The following is a 16,560-nucleotide window of genomic DNA, read 5'->3' on the forward strand; positions in this document are numbered from 1 at the left end:
ATGCTTATGCTACTAATGTCCCATTCGAAGACGCAAAATGATTCGCTGTTCTTTCAGCGATTTGACATTAGTCCAGGTATCGCAATGCCTTGCTTAACTTTACGTAGATTGTGACCCCTAGACAATGTCCATTCGGTTTGCCATGGGTTGTGGATTGTAACCCAAGTTACTTTTTAAAATCAGCAAGAGGGACAGGCTTTTTGGAAAAAAATGGACCGATACGCCTAGCTCCAGCGAGTCGATCGGCGGCTTCGTTACCAGGAATTGCACTGCGTTCTGGTATCCACATGAAGACGGTGTCAGGAGGGGTGTTTTTCACAATTGTCTGGATCCAGGGATGTCGGGATGGATTGCGGAGATGACGCCCCAAAAATGGCCACGTGGTTTATGGCCGACCTCTAAGGAGATAATTGTGAACATTGCTTATGCATTTTTGCATAACCAATACTGCCCATACTCGCAATACAGTCCCATTAGGAAAATCATCATGTCGAGAAAAACGCATCTGAACATTATTGCAAAATTTTTCGTAACGCCGCTGGTGGCAACATAAAATTCTGGTGGAATTACTCAACACATTATCATTACAGTGTAAGAAAATACTCAACAAATAAAATATTGTTAATGCAGTTGATTTTACTGTACAAATTCAAGATAATAGCAGGTGGGACTCGTTATCCAAGTATTTTTCTCATCAAATGCAAATATACAATAGAAATATTAGTAGTAGAATACTAATGGCGCTGTTCTCACAAAATTGAATTAGTTTATTATAACCTTTAACTGTATCTTTTCATTGTTTATTCGATGCCATGTTATAGTGAATGGTTTTAAAATGTATTTGACACTTTGAGGACCGGTACTCAAGCTGTCAGCGCGTGGCGAACTAGATGTTGGTAACACGAACAGTAGCGACATTAGCATTCTTAGGTTAATGTTTCTATTAAATATACCCGCATACCAGTCCCATTAGTTGGGACTCGCTTTCTTTGTTATCGCACACCTTGACACATTTGTTGGGAAGTTTACTACATCTTCCAAAGCACTTTTCCTTTTGCTAAAATTAGTGCTATTATCTTTTAATAGCAATAGTTTCATTAAAATAATCAACTATACGGTGGTAATAGTGACAGTGTTCAAGACATTCCTGGGCTAGATGATAGTGTTGCGGCCAACCAATATGAATAACAACTACCGAAAAGCTAAACATTACATATAATATTACAAGGCTGGTAGCGAGTCACTTTTTAATGACTTGGTCACTTTTTTCAGGCCAGTCACTTTAAAGTCTCTTTTTTAAAGCCATTTTAACTAAAGTCACTTTTTTCGTCAAAAAGTCACTTTTTTCAACTATTTTGAGCTAAATTTTCGGGAGAAAATTATGAATCGATCTTTTTTTTTAATTTAGGCAACCAGAACAACTTCATTTCAGTTTAAAAATATTGGTTCGTGGTTTTATTGTGAAGAAAGCTTGGAAAAAAGATATTCTTTCATAGAGTTCCACGTAATTCGTAATAGTATCAAAGTTATTATTAATATTGTGTAAGTTCATGGCTATAAAACTAAAGGTTTAAGTGTTAAGAATTCTTTTTGAGTATCTCGTACATTCTCTTTAGTGATCCTTTATAGAGAGATTAGCGGAAGTAAAATGGAATGATTTGGCAACAGACCAGCAGTGCTGATTTTGCTCGGCTTCGAGAATAATATTGTAACACGGACATGACTTCCTCATTGCTATAAAGTGTATTTTGTTTCGTTATAGATCTTTGAGCTACATATCAAGACTAATAAACAGCCGAAAAAATCAAAAACTAAAAATCGCATTGACAAAAATTCAAAAAAGTAAAACATTTCATTTTTTTGCTTCATGCAAAATTACTTTAACCGAAATAATTTCAAGCGGATTACATTACTCCTCAAGAAAAGTTCAAAACAAACATAACGCATGTTCGTTTGGCTCACACTTTGACAGCTCTCGCTGCTCGATTGGCTCACACTTTGACAGAAATGTCAGCTTCCGCGAATCTCTCTTATAAAGGATTTCTAATTCTCTTTTAATAGAATTTTTTATACCTTGTGATGGATAACTAGACGTTTATCTTCTATTGTCGAACACTATGCATTATAAATTTTCTCTTTGTCTTTAAAAATCATTTGAATAACCATACCATCCTGATATAAAGCACATTGGCTTTTTAAAATTTTACAAAATCTATAATAAGGGTATTTAACACTAAAACGCAAAACAAAGAACAATTATTTAATGTTCTATTTGAGAGTAAAAACTTATCATACTTCTTAGGACAGACTTGATTTGCAAACCAAACCTTTAAAAATGGCCTGATAGATCTTAGCTAGAGTATCACGCAGAGAATTAACAGCTATTCAAAATAATAAATATTTGTGTTGTTTTTTTATAAACATTTTTAATTTATTGCAATTCAAAAATGCGTTGGAACAACAATATTTTTTATCAGAATAAATCAAAAATTTTGTTGGATTGAATAGGAGCAATTCTAACTATAAATTTGTTGAAACAACAAAACAAAATCATTATAACAAATAAAAGTTTTATTTGTTTTAATTTCCCTCATTGTTGATTCAATTAACCATACGTGTAGCATGAAAACTGCCCCGCCATTTTGGTTCTCATTTGAAACGGTACGAAAGTGGAAATATTAATTCGGTGTGTTGTATTTAAGTGAAAAACGTGCAAAAACTGCTGTGTAAGGAGTTTAGGTCATCGTTTTTTCATTACTGTTGCAGAGTATCCATAAACCATAGTCGAAACTGTTTTTGGTAAGTTTCGGCCATTCTTTCTAAATTGTTGTTTCCACTAATGCATTCTAAATTATTGCAGTCGATTCCTACACGAGCTGATGATTTCATTCTTTCTTGTCGCAGAGCTGATAAAATTCATTCGTCAGTTGAACACATTATGGAGCAAGTTTCATAAACTTCTTACGTAAGAGAAAATAAAGTAGGCTATTCAGAATGATTATCGTTGTTTATTTTATAAAAAGAAAAAAAAACAAAGATTTCGGGGGACTGAGATTAATAAAAATGAGTTTTTATTTCAAACAAAAACATTATCACACCAAAAAACAGTGCAATATTGTTCCAAAAACTATAGGTTTTATTTTAATGCAGAAAATTGTTGTTTCGAAAGAAAAGAAAGTCGAAACAAAAAATATTGTTGTTGTCCCGCATTTAACCCAGCTGTCAAATTCAACAATAAATATTTTTGAACCGAATTACGAGTTGTTATTGAAACAATGAAAGGCAATTATAAGCCGGCAAATAATACAGATATATTGTAATGATAAAGAATATATTTAATATTAAAATTGTTTTCTCTGCGTGATACACTAAGGTTTTTTTTACGTCGGTCGACGCACCGCGTGAATTTTTACGTACCGCCATGGTATTAAGAAAAACGACGTAAAAAGACTTGTGTTTTCGACGTGTAAAACGTGTAAAAAAATTCAGTGCGCTGCCTTTTTCTATTATGCATGTATTTAAACAACTAAGGTAGGTGTACCAGTTATGGACATAATGGTTCCCTATTTTGCCAAACGTGATAATTTAATTGTTTCGAAATGTATAATCATTTCGTGTGTTTTAATAGGTAGATATCAAATATATCTTGATGTTAAAACATTTAAAACTATTTCAAATCTCGCATAACTTGTGAATTCGCCCAAAAGCCATTAGTAACCAAGCGTGTAGCTTGTTGTTACCGAACAAACGAATGGACTTACACGTTATTCAACAATACTACGATGGAGAGAAGATCCCCTTCTATCTCCCAGTGGTGATAGTTTTTATCCTGATCCTTTCATTTGCTCAGAAACAAGGAGCTACACACTCGGTTACCAATGGCTTTTAGGGCGAGATCGAAAATTTACATATGGCCATATAGGAAACCACTATAGCCATAACTGGTACGCTCTCCCTACTTAAGAATGTATTTTATTAACACAATATTTTTTTTAAAGAACCTCTTTCGAAGCTATTTGAGAATTATACCAAAACAGATAATCACAGGGTTATAAATAATAATGTCAATACAGAAATGCTTCGAAGAATTTATTGTTTTCATTAAATCGGTCATGAAATCATGCATGCTTTCTTCAAACAAATGTCGAATCCTCTTCTTGGCTTTTTTGAAACACGTCGGCAGGAGGTTTTTTGAAACACGTAAACCAGTTTTACCCATATAGTTAAACTGGGCTTAAGGCTTAAGCGATGGTGAAGAAACCGCTTATTAATCGTTTATTTATTAGGATCATGCGCAAAGATATTTGACAATTTTATGCGCGGTTTCAAAGTATTTTTTATTGCATAGTTTGTTACACTTTAACCGACTTTAACCTCCAATGTCAAGTGAATAATGAAAGTGTCCAAGTAATTTTGATTGAAATATTAGAAGCTTAGTATCAATAACTACTTTAACAGCATAACTCAGAAGCACAGCCTATCAAGCATATTGTCTTTATGCTAAATGTCCATCCGGTCAAACGTACCTCCCATTAAACTTATTGATGGAAAATTGTAATGTCACTCAGGCTTATGTCAACCATTTGTTCTCTCTTAGTCGGCATTCGAAGGACGCTACCGTCTACCGTCTATGATACATTGGTTTTAAGAAGTAGGGGGAAGTCCTCTATGCCCGGACACTTTTTGTTTTTTTGGTAATATTTCAAAATCTACATTAGTTTTACCGTTATTTTTTGTACAGTATAAAGAAATCACATTATTTGAAGTAAAAACTCACATGAGAACAAAAATAAACCTTTACAGTTAATTTTTATGATGGATTACATTATGGACCAAAAATGGTGTGCACTAAAATGTGTCCTCTATGGTCGGACACTATGTCCTTTATGCTCGGACACTGATTTTCACCATCAAAGTTTACACCAAACCCACAGAAAGGCCAAGGGGTGCTTCGTATGTCAACACATGCCTTGTGGGTTCAATCTGTGCATGATGTACAGCGTATGGAGCATATTCGCGAGATCATAGGTCAGTTCCATAAATTCCTTCTTGATCAACGCCATATGTCGCCTTCTATGTTGCATAAACGGTTGCTCGTATTCAGATGAAAATGTCTTCGAGAATTCAACGCGTTCATAGTTCTTCACAATTTTTTTGTCAGCTCGAAGGTTGAAGTGTGCTCTTAGGTACAGTCAACTCTCCCTTACTCGACCTCCGTATCTCAATATCTAGTTAGAGAACCATAGTAAAATTTGGTGTTCATGGCTACCTCGATGGTCCCTTGAATCGCATATTTGCCCTGTTTTAGTATTCTGTAACACGATATCTCCCTAAATCGATGGTCCCTTCATTATCGAATTATGGAGAGATGACTGTACATCATTCTAGTTCTATCTTTATCAACGAGATTTTTAGCCCTGGGCTAGTTCATCTCGGGAAAAACATCATATCTTGTGGCTCGTGCTCTCATTTGCCTTAAAAGCATCATGTTGACAGCACTTTGTAAGGCCTCCAAGGACCGAGAGTTTTGTTGTTTGTGCATTATTTTTATTGCTGTTTGTTTTTTGGACCCTACATGTATGAAAAAGTGAATTATAAATTAGATTCCAGTTATTAGGTGAACATTTTCACTGTCCGGTCATAGAGGACAAGAGGTGTCCGGCCATAGAGGACTGGCAATGGTTTACAAAAAAGGTTGATTTTCTTTGAAATTCTACATTTTCTAATAAATTTTGCATTGTGATTGATGCAAAACATACTGAAGTCATCGTACGGAGATAATTCAGCTTAAATTATAAGAAACATTTGTGGCTACAAATTTTATCGTTTCACATTTTTTGGTAGATTGTATCAGAGTGAAACTTTTAACAGCTACTGTTTGTTTACATTTGGACATGAAAACGTCATAGTTTGTATACAATGCAAAAATGTGTTTTGGTATAATCCTGGAATACTAAAATCTTAATATCATTATTCGTTTTTGGAAAATTCAAACTGTCCGGGCATTAAGGCTGTCCAGCCATAGAGGACTTCTCCTTATTTCAATCAATATTTGATCTTATATCATTATTATCAATTGGATATATTGAATAATGCCCAAGTATGACATTTTCCTTAATCTTGATTTAGTTTTGATTTCACAAATGATCCAAATTCTTATTGAAATTTACAAAATTTAGTACTTGGGTGATATAAAAGACACGAAATTTTGAAAAGATTGAAAATCTGCTAAAAAAAAGATTATTTACGTAAATGTAAATTGTTTTGTTTGAAAAATAAATCGTAGATAATATCTTGAAATTTTTGAAGTACAATAAGAATTTTTAAATATGGTATTCAACTAGGATTACTTCCTTCAGTAGATCATATTGAATATCCTTCATTATATTGGATATTTATGGTATAACAGTATAATGGAATTGAAATAAAAGTGATTACGATTAGATTTTCAAGTCACTTCTAGTCACTTTTTCGAGAATCGAAAGTCACTTTTTAGTCACTTATTTCTCAAATCTGGTCACTAAATTAACTTTTTTCGATACCACATTTTGCTACCAGCCCTGTATCATATAATTTGCAATTGGATTAGATGGACAAATTGATGTGAAGATTTGCGAAAAAGTTACACGTCTTCTCAGTGAGAATCGAACTCACGACTCCCCGATCTCTAGTTGGGGCGCGTTAACCACTACGCCATGAGAGGACTCATGAACGCAGAAGTTAACCTGAATTCGATTTCAGCTCAATAATCACGTGGTCCTTTTTCGCAAAGTACACCTCTTTCGGAAGAATTAGATGCCCATCCAAACACAACGCTTTCTATATATATCCAATGCCTAGCCCGAGAGCGCATTGTTTTTTAGGTATAGGAATAGCACGCTACACTAGCCAGCAACTGCGCTGGCTGAGGTTTCTATTGTGTGGGCTTCCAATGAGTCGCGACGTTCTCAAACGACCGGTTACGGAACATGAGTCCACTCGGCTGGTTAGCCGTAAACCACGATCCATAATTAAAAACAAGTATTTATCGAGCAACGGACTCATGTTCCGTTTGCGAAAAAGGACCACGTGATTATTGAGCTGAAATCGAATTCAGGTTAACTTCTGCGTTCATGAGTCCTCTAATGGCGTAGTGGTAACGCGCCCCAACTAGAGATCGGGGAGTCGTGGGTTCGATTCTCACTGAGAAGACGTGTAACTTTTTCGCAAATCTTCACACCAATTTGTCCATCTAATCCAATTGCAAATTATATGTAATGTTTAGCTTTTCGGTAGTTGTTAAACTTCCACTCGGCTGGTTAGCCGTAAACCACGATTCATAATTAAAAACAAGCAATATGAATAGTTTCCTGAATTCATCAGCAGTGCGTCTATGCTCGGTTGGAAACATAGGTCATAGCTATCAAGGCATAGAATCGGGCAAGCTTTGGTAAGCCTGATTTATACAATGCTGTTAAAAATTTCTAAGATATGCCTTCTTATTTCTCAGCATAAGTTATCGCTAAAACACAGTTTGACCAGTCGACGATACTGTTGAGCGTGCAAACGATCACGTTGCCATTAGCAACCTAACTAGATATAGTTTGAATTTAAACGTAGTAGGCTAAGAAATTTTCAAATAAAATTCTGTCTTTTTTGCCGACGTTCTCACCCAATAAAGACGTGTTCACGTGTAGCTTTGCCTATTTTATTAGGTTATCGGCCCAGCGCGGAAAAAGTAGTGTTTGCGACGCGAAAAATGGGTGAAGAAAAGTTGTGGCTATTCGATGGAACCAATTTCGGAAACTGGAAATTCCGAATTGAGGTTCTGATGGAGGACAAAAATTTGTTGGACTGTCTGGAGAACGCCATCGAGGACGAGGAGTACGCGAGTGATCTCCCGGAGGACACGGCTGCTGTCAGGGCGGAGAAGAAGAAGAACCTCGAAGAACGCATGGCCAGGGACCGGAAGTGCAAAAATTTACTCATCCACCGAATAGCAGAGGACCAACTTGATTACGTGAAGGACAAAAGGACGGCGAAAGAAGCGTGGGACGCTTTGAAGAACGCATTCGAGCGTGTCGGAATCGCCGGGAAGCTTTTCCTGAAGAAACAGTTCCAGGAGTTGCGTTTGAGAGAAGGAGAAAACGTTAAGGTATACCTGCTCAAATTTGAAAAAGTGCTCCGTGAAATGAAGGCTGCCAGAGTAAAAATTGAAGAGGAAGACGTGGTTTGCCAGCTTTTGCTCTCGTTGCCGAAGTCGTATGATGCCTTGATTACGGCTTTGGAGACCATCCAACCGGACCAGCTAACCCTGGAGTACGTTAAAAAGCGGCTGATGGATGAATCAGCAAAACGTGCAAATCAATCGAGCCACGCGGAGGACGCCACAGGTGAGTCAGCCTTCACTGGGAAGAAAAGTGGCTTCAAGTGCTTTGAGTGTGGTCGTTTCGGGCACAAACGTGCGGAATGTCCCGATTTCCGGCCAGCGGGAAGCACGCAACGTGAGAAATGCACCAAACCAAAATCAAAATGGAGCCGAAAATCCAACGGCAGCGGTGCGCATTCCACGTGTGAGAGTGAAATTTCTTTCATTGCAACCACGGACAACGGTGCTTTTTCGGCGCCTACTGCGATGTCGAGCAAGCGTATTGAATGGTTTTTGGATTCGGGTGCGACAGACCACATGGTGCGAGATAAGTTGCTCTTCGAGGAAATGCACCCACTCAAGCGCAAAGTGTCCATTTCTGTGGCCAAATCCGGCCATACCATCGTGGCAGATTCAGCAGGCACAATCCGTGTCGATATGATGGTAGATGGAAACCGGCAACCGTCGGTGGTGAAGAACGTTTTGTACGTGCCCGAGTTGCAGTGCAATTTGTTCTCTGTGCGTCGACTTGAGGACATTGGGATGACGGTGAGGATTGACGGAGGAAAAGTGGCCATTGAGAAGAACGGGCGCATTGTATGCGTTGGCCAACGGACCGGTCAACTGTACGCTCTCGATATCTACCATCGTGATGGTGCGGAACCAGCGAGTGCAAGTGCCATGACATCGAAGAACGACAGCTTTGAGTTGTGGCATCGAAGATACGGTCACCTAGGAGGTGCGAACTTGAAGAAGCTCTGGAAGGACGGTATGATCGAGACAGCGACAGAGATTCGGGAATGGCCCGATCAATGTTTGTGCGAAATTTGCTTGGCAGGTAAGCAGACTCGACAACCTTTTGACGATAGTGTTGAGCGGCGTTCGTCTCGCCCGTTGGAACTCATACACTCCGACGTGTGTGGGCCGTTTACCCCGACTACGTGGAATGGCAAGCGCTATTATGTGTCGTTTATGGACGACTATAGCCACTTCACGACGGTTTATTTGCTCGAATCGAAAGATGAGGTCCTGTAGAAATTCGAGCAGTACTGTGCACTGGTGACGTCATTCTTCGGCACAAGGGTGTCGAGGCTCCGGTGCGACAACGGCGGGGAGTACACTGGTAAGTCGTTCAGGAAGTATTGCCGCACTGAAGGCATCCGTATGGAGACAACCGTTCCGTACACTCCGCAGCAGAACGGGTAGCGGAACGATTAAATCGCACGTTGCTGGATAAATCTCGTTCCATGCTGCAAGATGCTGGTTTGCCAAGAGCGATGTGGGGTGAAGCTATCCTTACCGCCGCTTACATCCTGAATAGAAGTCCGACGTCTGCTCTGGAAGAGAGAAAAACTCCGTATGAAATGTGGTACGGCAGAAAACCGAATGTAGATAAGATGCGAGTGTTCGGTTCAACTGCTTTCACATGGGTGCCCAAAGAGAAGCGTGGTAAATTGGACCCGAGGAGCGAGAAAAATGTAATGGTTGGATACACCACCAACGGCTACAGGATTTGGGATCCTAGGAAGAAAACGATTTTCACATCCCGTGATATCGTTTTTGACGAAAACAGAAAGATGAAGCGTACCGAACCAGTGAAGGTGGTATACGACTCCGACGACGATGATGAACCTGTTGTGAAAGTGGGTGTTGGACCTGAAGCAGCGAAACCGAGCGAAATTGAATCGCTTGGAGGAAGCGAATCCGCTGATGATGAGGAGTACGAGGAACCAACCGGTGCGCTCCCTTCGCAATCAAATAGTGGAAACTCCCCTGCAGAGGTGTCCACGAGGCAAAGCGGACGGGGGCGCAGAATCCCCGGTAAGTTTCTTGATTTTATTACTGGCTTTGAAGCAAATACTGGCAGTGAATGTTTCGCAGGTTCTGCTGATTCCCAAGCGACAGGCGACGTGGAGATGGCTTTCGCATTGAATGCGGAGGCGTTCGTAGAGGACCTACCGTCAACCATCGATGGCCTGAGGAAGCGAGATGACTGGAGGCACTGGAAATTTGCCATCAATAGTGAGCTCGAGTCACTACGCAAGAACGAGACATGGGAACTCGTACCGAAAGCGGCAGGAAAACACCTTGTGGATTGCAAGTGGGTGTTTAAGGTGAAGCGAGACGATGCCGGTAACGTGGACCGCTACAAAGCGCGGCTAGTTGCGAAAGGCTATTCGATTTCGACTGAAGGCATACTGAAGGAGGAAATATACATGCGACAACCAGAGGGTCTCCAGAATGTCAACCCAAATCTTGTGTGCCGTCTCAAGAAAGCATTGTATGGCCTTAAGCAAGCCCCAAGGAGCTGGAATGACCAATTCCATTCGTTCGTGACGCAGCTAGGATTCAAGCGGTCCAATGTAGATACCTGCCTCTACCATTTGCGGTGGAGCGGATTCGTCGTCTACTTGTTGCTGTACGTCGACGATATCATCATTGTCTCGGACCGATTGGAGCTGGTGGACAGGATCAAACAACAGTTATCCAACCAGTTTGAGATGTCCGATATGGGGGAGTTGAAACTCTTCCTAGGCTTGAAAGTGGATCGAGATTTGAGCGGAGGTACAATGAAGATTAGTCAGCCAAAGTATATTGCCGACCTGCTGCAAAGGTTCGGCATGTCCGACTGCAAACCGGTAGCGACTCCGTGGGAATTAAATCTGAAATTGGAGAGTAGAAAAAAAGGAGATGTAGTGACGAAGAAGCCGTACAGGGAACTCATCGGCTGTTTGACGTACCTGGCACTGGCTTCGCGACCGGACATCAGCGCTGCAGTAAATTTCTTCAGCAAATTCCAATCTGCACCAACCGATGTTCACTGGTGCCATCTAAAGCGTATATTGCGGTATCTGAAGGGGACCGTCACCCTGGGCTTAGTGTTCCATCGACATGGAGGTCAACCGCTAGTTGGATACGCTGATGCTGACTGGGGCAACGATCAAGATGATCGTCGGTCGATATCCGGCAATGTATTACAAGTTTATGATGCCACTGTCTCGTGGATGACCCGAAAGCAAGCAACTGTATCGCTTTCATCAACGGAGGCCGAGTACATCTCTTTGAGTCAAGCTGCATGCGACGCTATTTGGCTCAAGAATCTACTTGAAGAGCTTGGAGTTGTTTTCCATCATCCGATACCGTTGTTCGAGGATAACCAGTCCTGTATCCGCATAGCTGAGGAACCGAGGGACCATAAGCGAATGACGCACATCGACATCCGATACAACTTTATCCGAGAGAAAATCCAGGAAGACGTTTTCAGAATCATATACAAACCAACTTCCGAGCAAGATGCGGACATCTTCACCAAAGCATTAGCACGTGGTCCGTTCGAAATGTTGCGGAACAAGCTGGGGTTGTTCGGTTGAGCGGAGGTGTTGAGCGTGCAACCGATCACGTTGCCATTAGCAACCTAACTAGATATAGTTTGAATTCAAACGTAGTAGGCTAAGAAATTTTCAAATAAAATTCTGTCTTTTTTGCTGACGTTCTCACCCAATAAAGACGTGTTCACGTGTAGCTTTGCCTATTTTATTAGATACCAGTGGTGATGTGCGTATGCCCATGTTGGCCCAAAAAGCTTGCCCCTCCATGTCGTTGGAAAATGAACCTACCGGAAGCGGAGACTTCGTTACTAATTGGCCACAGTACAAGAGATGTGACAAGTATAGCTTTGACTTGGAGGAAAGCTATTTATATTATTTTTTGTTTAGACTTTTGCAAGACTTAAAAACTTAATATGTTTCAACCATTAATATCACCAGAAGTATTATGAAAACAATGAAGTCATGTCAAGCAAAAACTACATTCTTCTGGAATAAAAGTGACTCAAAATACTCAAATTAGTAGTATTTATTTTTCTTTTGAAATGAAAACTACGATGCAAGATTACAGGAATCATAACAGGAAAGGGTTGGCTTGAATTTCATCGTAGTCTACTAGTGGGACTGTTATGCGGGTACTTTCAATATGGGACGCGCATAGTTTGGTATTTTTTTCTCATTTTGTCCATACAAAGATACAATTTTAGGTATGCTACTAAGAAGTATTCTAATAATAAGTACGATTCATGAAGAAAACTAAAAAATGATGAAAATTCAAATGGGACTGTTATGCGAGTATGGGCAGAATACTGCCTATAACTGCATAACAGTCACATTCGAAATTTTTGACAAATTGGAGTTAATACCATGGAGAGTCATCAAATGATAAATACTTTCGATCAACTTACTTAAATCTGTGAGATTGTTCTAGAAAATTCGAAAAAATACCAAGTTGTTTTGTCATATTGGTAATTATAACCGCATAACAGTCACATTGAGATTATAAATGAGCCTCGTAATGTAATAGCAATGAAATTTCTATCAGAATTATTTTCTGACTATTCACCTAGTATGCGATATCAGTTGTACAAAATATCAGCCGCAAATAAGCACTTTTGAGTTCCTGGTGATTTTTTGAAATTTTAGTTTCCTCCCATACTGCCATGAAATGCACACTTGGTATTCAATTTACTCAATGCCTACTTTTGTCGAATGTTACACATATGCAGTTATGGGCAGAATAGTTTTTAACACAATTGTACTATGTAGCTATATTCCAAAATAAATTTTCAATTAATATCTTTAATGCTATTTATAAATCATATTTTGTTGTCTAAAAACGTGGGGCAACTGCAGAATGCGTTTGGCATCGTCTACAAATTACGTAACGCTCGAAGAGGGGAGGAGTGTAGGTCCGATCGTTACAACTCATACAAAATATTGAAAATTTTCATACAAAAAGGCGTTATTGAGGGGGCAGGGGGTCGAAAATTTTCAATTCTAGCGTTACGTAATAAATGGATGCTGCATTTAATGAATTTCTTGATGGACTTTTTCAATGATCAAGAATTTGGCGAATATATTTGCCTTGAATTATACAATAATTTTAAGAATATTTGTCAGAGTAATGCAAACAATTTGTGTAAGATTTATTTTCAGAATTTACTCAAACATAGCAAGAGATGTTTTCTAAGAAAATTTTGCTAATATATCATCAAGAATCTTCATTTAAAACGGCAGAATATCTATTTTTGTCAATAACCAATAAATATTTTCTTGTCATGTGTATACATGTTTTATTTGGACGGTCGATTGAACGGTGAATTGTAGAGAATTTTCACATGCAGAATTCAGTGAGTTTGTTTCAATATGAACCATTCCCAAATATTATTTATATGTGCCAGAACGTTTACCAAACGTATCCTATGGCCATTACATTCCACAATAACCCGTAACACCTAAGAAAGGTCGTAGAGTTCTCTGCATCTTTCTTAAGCAGGTGTTCAATTTATCATTCCTGCCAATCCCTCAGCATTCGCAAGGACGTGGCCAGGACAGCTCTCATCTGTTGGAGGATGCGTCAATCTTATCTAAAAGTCAAGGGTTGGTCCCAAATCTTTGACTTTGGTAACGGACGAGAAGAATGCAACCCTCATACATGGTCTAGGACTGCACCAACTACAAATTTGCGCGAATTGCTTAATGCTAATGTTAAAGAATATCATAAATTAAACGGTAAAAACCAAACGGTTATCAGTCTGTATAAAACTTTATTTTAAGGGAACAAAGAAAAATATTAGTTTGTTGCTAATGATACCTTATGTTATACAATTCTTTAATAATCTTATTCGGGATTCTGTGAAAATTGCGATGTGGAATTGAATCAAAGGCGCTAAACTGGAGAAATAGTTGGCAAACGTTTCTGATCTTCTTATTTTAAGCTTTCTGCTAGTGCACAAAGCCAAAATAAAAAGTTCCCTGTTGTTTGATGCGTTTTTCGCGAGATTTGTGCCTTTTAAGTTTCAGTGCAATCTTAGAAGATGATTCCAAACTGTTTCACCTTAAATCGATCCAGAAATCAATCTATCATGTTTCTGTCTATGACTTCAGAGGCTCACATGATAAACATGTTTCTAGATATTTTACCAATTGTGTCACGCAATTTGTCGCCCCATGAAAGCTGGGTCCTTTGGCGGGGCCAACCGCACGCAACAGCAAATTTGGGTATAGCAAGAGGCACGATGGACCACTGAAAGTTGTGTACGATTGCTATTAATGCTTGGGAGCGCCTGTCCATTTACATACTACGAATAAACTTGAAAAATATATCTCTGATGCATGAATTTTGTCCCCTTTTCCTCCAGATGGCAACCGACGCGGACGATCAGGACTTCGACGACACGCTGAAAAGCTTCGAATTACTGACAGGTCTGTCGGCAGCGCCGGCAGTAAGCGTGCCTTCCGGCAACCCGTTCCAGCTAGGGCCCACTCCGCTGGAGGCTTTCCGAAGCAGTGAAACGGTCGTGAAGCAAATTTTCGGAACCCATTGTGAGTGCGGCGCAGAGAGGATGCTGCCATCAACCGTCTGTAACTCCACAACCGCACCGGGAAAGGTCAATCAGTCCCATAGCAAACACACCACTAGTCTAGAGCACGGTATTATCAATCCAACTCCGTTCAAGCACAAGGTCAAGGGCGAGAAAAAGACAATCGTCCGCGAATCGATGCTCAAGAACATTGGAAGGTGCGTGCACCAGAACCTGGCCAAACAGAACAGTATTCCCAAGCAGCGGCACAATTCCGGCACGTTCCTCCCAGTGGCAACGACCGCGGCCCAGTTGTTGAAGCCCTCGCTTTCCGAGAACAACCTGACCAAGTGTTTCGCCAACGAGGAAAGTGACGACATGCTGGACTTTAGGTTACTAGTGGCTCAGTGTAGCGAGCTGACCCTGTCGCACTCCAAGACACCGTCGGATGGTGGTCCGAACTTCTCGCAAAGCAGTTTCAAATCTCTACGCCAGTCGACCAATCTGTCCGGCTTTCAGCTGAACCGATCGACGGGAAGCAGTGTCCATTCGCGTCGAAGTCGCCGGGCAAGGCAACTGAAGCGCTGCAACAGTACCTCTTCGCTCGAATCGGACAGCAGCAGCAGTAATAGCGGGGTTTCGTTCGGGATTGGCCCTCTGGTAGGTCCCTTGGGACCTTCCACCAGCAGCACCAGTAGCAGTAGTTCCACGCAACCCCCCAACCCACAGCAGCAGCAATCTCCCAGTGCTTCGTCGCCGTCGTCTTCCTGTTCGACGCAGGCCCGGCTCAACAACGTCATGCCCTGCGACATCACTATCGACGAGATGGCCAGCTACTTCGAAACGTTGGTCCATATTCCGAAGAAGATGTCCAGCATGGCCGAAATGATGTACATCTAGGCCGTGCACAGGACGAAACAAACGTTTAAAAAACAGGGTGAGATTTGGAAAGCGCTCTTCACTTGCGGAAGGAATGCGATCCGTCGGGCTGTGCTCATATGTAGGTAATATCGTAAAATAGGTTCTGTTAGGATTTTTAGTCAAACCACTCTGCTAATGCTATTGCTCTTTTCGTACCACACGTGAAAGGGAGAAGAAACACGCGCAACCAAAAGCGGATTGCATTCGAGAGATAGGATTTATTCGAGAGGAATTAGTGCATACTTTTATTATAACATGTACCTACGGTAATACTAAATTTACTAATGAATAGGGTGTACCAACATTATTCTTTGTCAGAATACTTTGGGGTTTGATCTACAAATGGTAACTTAGTATGTTACTATCAAACTTTCGTATGATGAGAAGGCTCTGAGAAATGATAGTTAGAGGTTGCCTGTGAGATTTTTGAAAAACAAGTAAGATTTTCGTGACTAATATCAAAAACATATTTCTAGTTCAGCAAAATTTCATGATACCCATTAGTTATGATGCATGATTCATTACACAGCGTATCAACAATAATATTTTTGCGTGTCTTAAGAATCAAAACATGGGTCTCTAGTTAATTTTGGATCTGCTGAATCCGATGGCGCTCTCAGAAATGTTCCAATTTTGAGCTACATGTCGCAAAAGTTGTATAAAATACTGCTTTTGTCAATGTTCACATGTAATTCAAACTATGATTTACCAAATGTTTTAATGATTTTATCTACCAAGCATGCAGAAGAGAGAACCTCAAAAACGTAGATTTGATTTTCTTTTTCTAATTCTTTGCTTGCTTTTTTAACTTCTGCAACATGTTCTTTGAATTTAATTTCTGGAGTAGGTATGTTTCGTTTGTCCTATGTAGATTTCATTACTTGATTGTATATACTCCTGTTCTATTCAGTTTGTTAATATTATTTTTGTTGATCCTAAT

General features: G+C 40.0%; 1 protein-coding gene across 2 annotated transcripts in view; it reads left to right on the top strand.

Moving 5' to 3' along the window:
* LOC5571961 (putative protein TPRXL) overlaps positions 1 to 16,190 on the top strand; it is a 38,634-nt gene extending 22,444 nt beyond the window's left edge. For both annotated transcript variants that reach the window (XM_021841965.1, XM_021841966.1), the window contains exon 3: positions 14,538 to 16,190. In XM_021841965.1, coding sequence (XP_021697657.1) covers positions 14,538 to 15,599 — 1,062 coding nt within the window. In that variant the 3' untranslated portion in view covers positions 15,600 to 16,190. The remainder of the gene's footprint in view (positions 1 to 14,537) is intronic.
* Positions 16,191 to 16,560: the final 370 nt, after the last annotated feature.

The sequence above is a fragment of the Aedes aegypti genome, chromosome 2 (genome assembly GCF_002204515.2).
Source record: "Aedes aegypti strain LVP_AGWG chromosome 2, AaegL5.0 Primary Assembly, whole genome shotgun sequence".
NCBI lineage: Eukaryota > Metazoa > Arthropoda > Insecta > Diptera > Culicidae > Aedes > Aedes aegypti.